We start from the raw sequence: 6,042 nt of genomic DNA, 5'->3' as shown, positions 1-6,042 counted from the left end.
GTTTGATTCCTTTGATTTCCACTCTTACGAACGTCTTTCTCTTGATATTGTAGTATAAAAGGTAAGGCACACCATATACAACAGAAGGAAACAACAAAATTTCGTCTGTACCTATCATTCCATCAAAATGCAACTCACCATATACTCTCATATATGATTGGTTTTTTTCAGTCTTCACAACCTCTGTTGGTGCTGCAACAGGTTGGTTTCCTCGACTTCTCGGAGCTGCTGGTGATGCAGCTTTATTGGCCACTGGTTTCCTTACTCTTTTCTTAGGTTGAACTTCAACTACAGTGCCGTCACCGTCCACAGATATTGCTTTAGATGCTTCAGGTGTTTCTGTAAACAAAACAGCAGAAGATTTTAGCTTTTTAGGAACCCACACTGCTTTGATTGTGATTGTTTAGTAAACAGCTTACTCGTTAAATACCTTTTGTCTTCTTGCAGACAAGTTCGAGTAAGTCTCTCAGGATCTTCAATTGCAGAGTGTTGCTTTCTACATATTGCTTTTGATGCTTCAGGTGTCTCTGTAAACAAAAAACAGCAGAAAATTTTAGCTTTTTAGGAACCCACACTGCTTTGATTGTGATTGTTTATTAAACAGCTTACTGGTTAAATACCTTTTGTCTTCTTGCAGAAAGGTTCAAGTAAGTCTCTCAGGATCTTCACTTGCAGAGTGTTGCTGTGTGCAGAAAGTTGTTTCACCAACTCACCGACATGAAGTCTTTTTGTTGCAAACTGCTGAACGTAAGGTTTCAGCTCTTTAAAGAGAATCAGTTTGAGTTCATGAGATATGCGACTTTCATGATGTAGTGATTGAACAAATATGTCAAGCTTATGCATATAATCTTGTGTTTCAAACATCTCATTCTATAAAATAGAATGTTCTAAGAATGTACAATCATCAAAATCGGATAACTTTCCCGCCAAAAATAAAAAAAAATGGCGGGAAATCGAAGCAAGAATGTACAGTCATCAAAACTACCACTCTATTGCAATATAATTAAATTGTATATTACATCATAACATAATTGGATTCTAATTTTATCCAACACAAGACTTGTATCATTCATATCAAAATAACATGTGAATTATATCATACGTTTATCTTACTTAGTATTAAAAATAATAAAACATTAATAATACATAACTAGCATAGAAAAAAAAACTCAATATTATCTCATATTTGTAAACGTAACATTATCTTATATATATTTCTTTCATATCCGGTAGTATGATATGTAATATTTTTACTTCATGTCCAACTCATTTTGAATAAAATTATACTAATATTATCATAAATTAACCAAAAATCATATGAGCTTCTTATTTGTTCTCAAGTTTTCTTTATGCTATCCAGAAAATTAAAAAGGCAAAAACTGAAATTAGAGGTAAATCTACCCAAGAAGTTAAAAGAATAATATATGCATAATAGGCAATATTATCATAAGTTAAAAGAAATGAGATTTCAAAAAAAAAAAAAAAAAATTGTTTTATCGAATTTTGTTAAGTTTTATATCGACAATACTTAATTGACTTGAAATGGTCATGGATGAAGTTTTGTTGGTAACAAGTTTATACCTTGACTTTGTTTACGAGTAAGATAAGCCAATGGAGCAAAAAAAAAAAAATTGTTTATAATTAAATCCAATATGGCATTGGCAAATTGGCTATAGACTTCTCAAAACTGTTTTACTTTGTCGCTAGCTAGTTTTACACTCATGTTCCATAAAGTAGACTTCTAAAAAAGGAAATAGCAAATGGAGACTTTCTTGATTTGCATCTTGTCATGTTAAATTATACAAAACTTGCATCGAACCACTATATCACATTGATTCTGTACTTTTGCATTAGGATAACAAAATGGCTGTAAGGATCTCGGATATCACAGAACAAAAGTTTTCAAAATGGCTTCAGCATGATGGTGATACTAAATACAAATTAATTAATGCTCGTTTCAATAGTGTATGTGATTTTTATTGTAAACATTTATTTGTGTACGTATATATGGTGAGCAATATACAGCAAATTCTTATGATGAATTAATTTGAGAAAAAAAAAATGATCTAGTATCGGTGACAGTCCAGTACACGGCTTACGAAGCTCAGTATACCATATAAAACCAAACCAAAACGATGGAACTCTAAACAATCGATCGTGCTAAAACACAATATATGGAGATGATGACTAAATTAAGATCCATGGATCCTTAATTATGATGAAAACTTATTAAGAACCAATGTGCTAGCTATGCTTGAATAAGCTTCACGTTCTCTACGTGGTTTAGAAAGATGTGAAATCCTTTAACCTTAAACGGTTTGATTCCTTTGATTTCCACTCTTATGATCGTCTTTCTCTTGATATTGTAGTATAAAAGGTAAGGCACACCACATACAACAGAAGGAAACAACAAAATTTCGTCTGTACCTATCATTCCATCAAAATGCAACTCACCCTGAACTACATTCTTCCACAAAGGAGGCAATTCATATATGTGCTTCGACCATTCATGTTTTACGAAGTCTTCAAGAATCAACAACTCAAAACTTGTACTTCTCTCCGTAACAAAACCGCCATACTCGTCTATCATCTGCACACCTAATTTTCCATTATAGTTTATCAAGGCTGTTGTATGAGACAGAGTAAAACTTTCCATGAATTTCAGAACGTTGAAATTCTCAGATCTAAAATCAAAACAAACAACAGACATGCATGGTAACCCCGGAAGAGTCTTTAACCTCAGCTCGATAATACAAAACACCATTGATGCATATCTCACTAGCTACGTGCAAGATTCGACAACATTCCATGTTAGTTTTCCAGTTCCTAGACTTAGAACTTGAAACCCCACACATTTCTCATATTTCTGATATTTCTTTTCATGTTGTTTCTTATATGCCATGGACAGGACCTTGTGTTGTTTCTTAACCGGATCGTACCCTAAATAGCTCCGCCACCTAAAAGACAGGTCCCTCGTCTTTGTCGTCTTGGTTTCAGGTAACGTTAAGAATTCTCCTGTGCTAGGGTTATATATAACCGAACATCCAGTGGTGTTGCCCTTCCCTTTACGATCCGCTCGCTTCTAAGACAGACCATGCCGTGTACAGGACGACTAATGTCACATGGTCCGGGGACATGTGTAAGAGGATAAGCTGATATAGGAGACGACGAGTTGCCATCAGGGTTTTGAGGCTGATGTGAGGAGAAGAAGAGGTACCCATTGTTTTTGTCGTTTCTGAAGCACGGTAACAAGATCTGCGGGCGAGCAGAAGATTTGGACAAGAACAACTCTGTGAAATCCGGATGGCTAAGTACGTAGGCCCATTACTTTGATACGTAACGACATGTGGTTATAGATTTCACTGGCAACTTGGAGAATATTTCGATAAGGATATCCATCGGGATCGGCTCGCTGCCTTCGTCATTGACTGAGGTCTTCAATCGCTTATAGCGTTTAGAAATTCCTAGACGATCCGAGACGTTCCGTGATCTCATGGTGAAGTAGTAAACCCTAGAATCAGACTTAAAACTTCAAAAAGGAAAAAATAACTCAATTATACAGAGGAGAGGGAAAGGAAAAGAGGAAATCTCAATTATAGAGAGAAAAAAAAAAGGAAAATATTCAATCTCCCAAGATAGAACCGGACCGGTTATTTCACTTGGCCAAAGTGTTGTTGTTTGGTGATCAAGAAACAAACGAAGTACAATTGCTCTCAGAATAAGTTGTAAACGAATCTCTAAGAACGATATCTTCTAATTAAGAACGATATCTTTGTCTTAACATTAAGGGGCTACATTATTTATAGATTAATTCTTAACATGGAGTATTTCTTTACAACTTAATAAGGAAAAACTAACAATTTCCTTTAGTTAAAAGTTAATACTCTCTCAGTTTCATAAATAGGTTTGTTTCATAATATAAGATGTTTTCAACTAGACAATTTTTAAATTACTTTTATATTTTTTTATGCAGTTTTGTTTATGATTGGTTAAATTTTTTTAAATGGTCATTTTTTGATACGTGTGATTTCACTCAAAACAATATATTTTGAAACGAGATAGTAAGACTTTTTCTATTTCTTTGACTTTCCCTCACGTGCCAACTTTCAGTACTTAGCTCTGCTTTTCTTTTTACCCTTTGGCATTAGAATTCTCAAAACACTCTTTTCATTTCAATTGGCTCAGTCTCTGCTATTATAAACAGACCGTCTTGGAATTTGGCTTAACTTTTAATTGGACTGGTAAAACGCTTAAGTCAAACGTATTTAAGTGACTTATTTCAACGTATCAACATAATTAAATCACAAGTCTACTAGTAGTAGCATTATATCTTGTGAATCGAGCACAGTCCAGTCCAACGGCCTACGAAGCTCCCTATACATAAACCATTACATTCCCCATAAAAGATGACTGTCATGACCAATGATCTTCGTGGACAAGTCATTAACACTTTCTTCATCTTTAATTTAAAGTCTCTAAACCCAATTTATTATCTTCAACTGTAATCTGTCTTTTCTCTTCTATATAATTCATGCATGCATGGCATTCATTTTAAACCAGAACATCTCAACTTCGATCTCTTTTATAATCTCTCAGCAATCGTTCGTTCTAATAAAAGAAGAAATGGCAATGAGGTTCTCATCAGTTACTAATCTCGTGCTTCTCTCTACAGCTACGTTGCTTTTGGTTCACGCAAGTGCTCGCACTTTGCAGCAAACTCAGACTCTGCCCCTCCACGGAGGAGCCACTTCTCCTACCAAAGCTGAGTCTCCTACCACCGTTGATGCCCCTCTCGACGATCAGAAGAACTTCATATACGGTGCCGGGATCGGCGGTGCTGCCGGAGTAGGCGGATTCTTTGGAATGCCAGGTGGTGGCACTGGCATGACATTGCCACTCCCGTCTGGGACGCCGCTTCTTGGTGGGACTGGTGGTGCCTTTGGTGGTTTGGGCGGTGCAATGGGATTCCCTGGTGGACTCGGTGGTGGGTCTAGTGGTGGTGGTGTTCCGAGCTCAAGCGGTGGTTATCCTTAAGAGATATCAAGATGTTTGTTCCCGATGTAGTTCCAAGATGTTCTGAAAGTAGTGTTTTGTTTCGTTGTGTTTGAATTTGGATCTTTGATGTCGTTTTCTCTGTTTCTTCTCTGTCTTTTGGTTGTCCTTTTCATCATCAGTTTATGGTTTAATGTTGTGTTTGTGTTTATTGTTCGTGATTTCTTTAATAATATTCGTTTTTGTTTGAATACTGTGGTATGTTTTATAGAACTTTCGCATCATTTAGAAGTTGCAACTAAATTAATTGTGAGATATATCAGACAGAGCTTAGTTAATGGCATCCTTAGTCTCTTAATTTTGTTTAATTTACTTTTCTTAGCTAGAGTGAGCTAAACTGAACTTTTATGTAACCATATGGATCATTTATGGAGAGTCTTCACATTTGGGATGCACTGTGACCTTAAATTCCCCAAGGTAGCATTTGTTTATTATTATTCTAGTTCAAATTAAAGGTGCCTGCTTGTTAGAGAGATTTCACATCAAACCTCACAACTACTTCAAAACTATCATATGCCACAAACACGTTACCCACAAATGCACTAATCATAGTTCATGCATGTCTTCTGGTCAGTTAATTCATAAAAACTCCTTAACTTCAGTACATGACCGTGGATCAACAGTAACCTTTGAGTGTTCATTTAGGTCTGTAATAACAAATATAGCCAAATAGAGATTTTGATTGAAAACTTTGACAGATTTGTATCAAGATCTGCCTTTCATGGACTTACAAAACCTTTTGGGATCTATATAGTTTTCATACAAATATAAAACCAAAACGAAAACATAACTGTTTGAATTTACACTCTAGAACCTGAATCAGAATCAGATTGTTGGTTTCTTCACTTCAGAGTTTTGTGCAATGGGATATTCATGCTCTAGAAAAAGTCTTTTAATAGTTTGCTTCCAGACACGTTTCAAGCTTTCTCGATCAGCCGTGATCACACTCAGTTTCTGATTCAACCGTCTAAAGATCACAGGTAAAGCTTG

At 35.6% G+C, this 6,042-nt stretch overlaps 1 protein-coding gene and 1 pseudogene across 1 annotated transcript; one reads left to right on the top strand and one right to left on the bottom strand.

Moving 5' to 3' along the window:
* Positions 1-2,248: 2,248 nt before the first annotated feature.
* LOC104767813 (putative F-box protein At3g23960 pseudogene) lies at positions 2,249-3,495 on the bottom strand (annotated as a pseudogene).
* A 1,034-nt stretch (positions 3,496-4,529) lies between these two features.
* Positions 4,530-5,243, top strand: LOC104766313 (uncharacterized). Its single transcript, XM_010490173.2, has one exon. It carries the CDS (start codon positions 4,540-4,542, stop codon positions 5,032-5,034), a length of 495 nt encoding a protein of 164 aa, XP_010488475.2. The 5' UTR covers positions 4,530-4,539; the 3' UTR covers positions 5,035-5,243.
* The last annotated feature ends 799 nt before the right edge of the window (positions 5,244-6,042 follow it).

Source organism: Camelina sativa, chromosome 19, assembly GCF_030686135.1.
Source record: "Camelina sativa cultivar CO46 ecotype springtype chromosome 19, ASM3068613v1".
Taxonomy (NCBI): domain Eukaryota; kingdom Viridiplantae; phylum Streptophyta; class Magnoliopsida; order Brassicales; family Brassicaceae; genus Camelina; species Camelina sativa.
The sequence above is the reverse complement of the archived record's forward strand: the minus strand, read 5'-3'. Positions and strand labels throughout refer to the sequence as shown.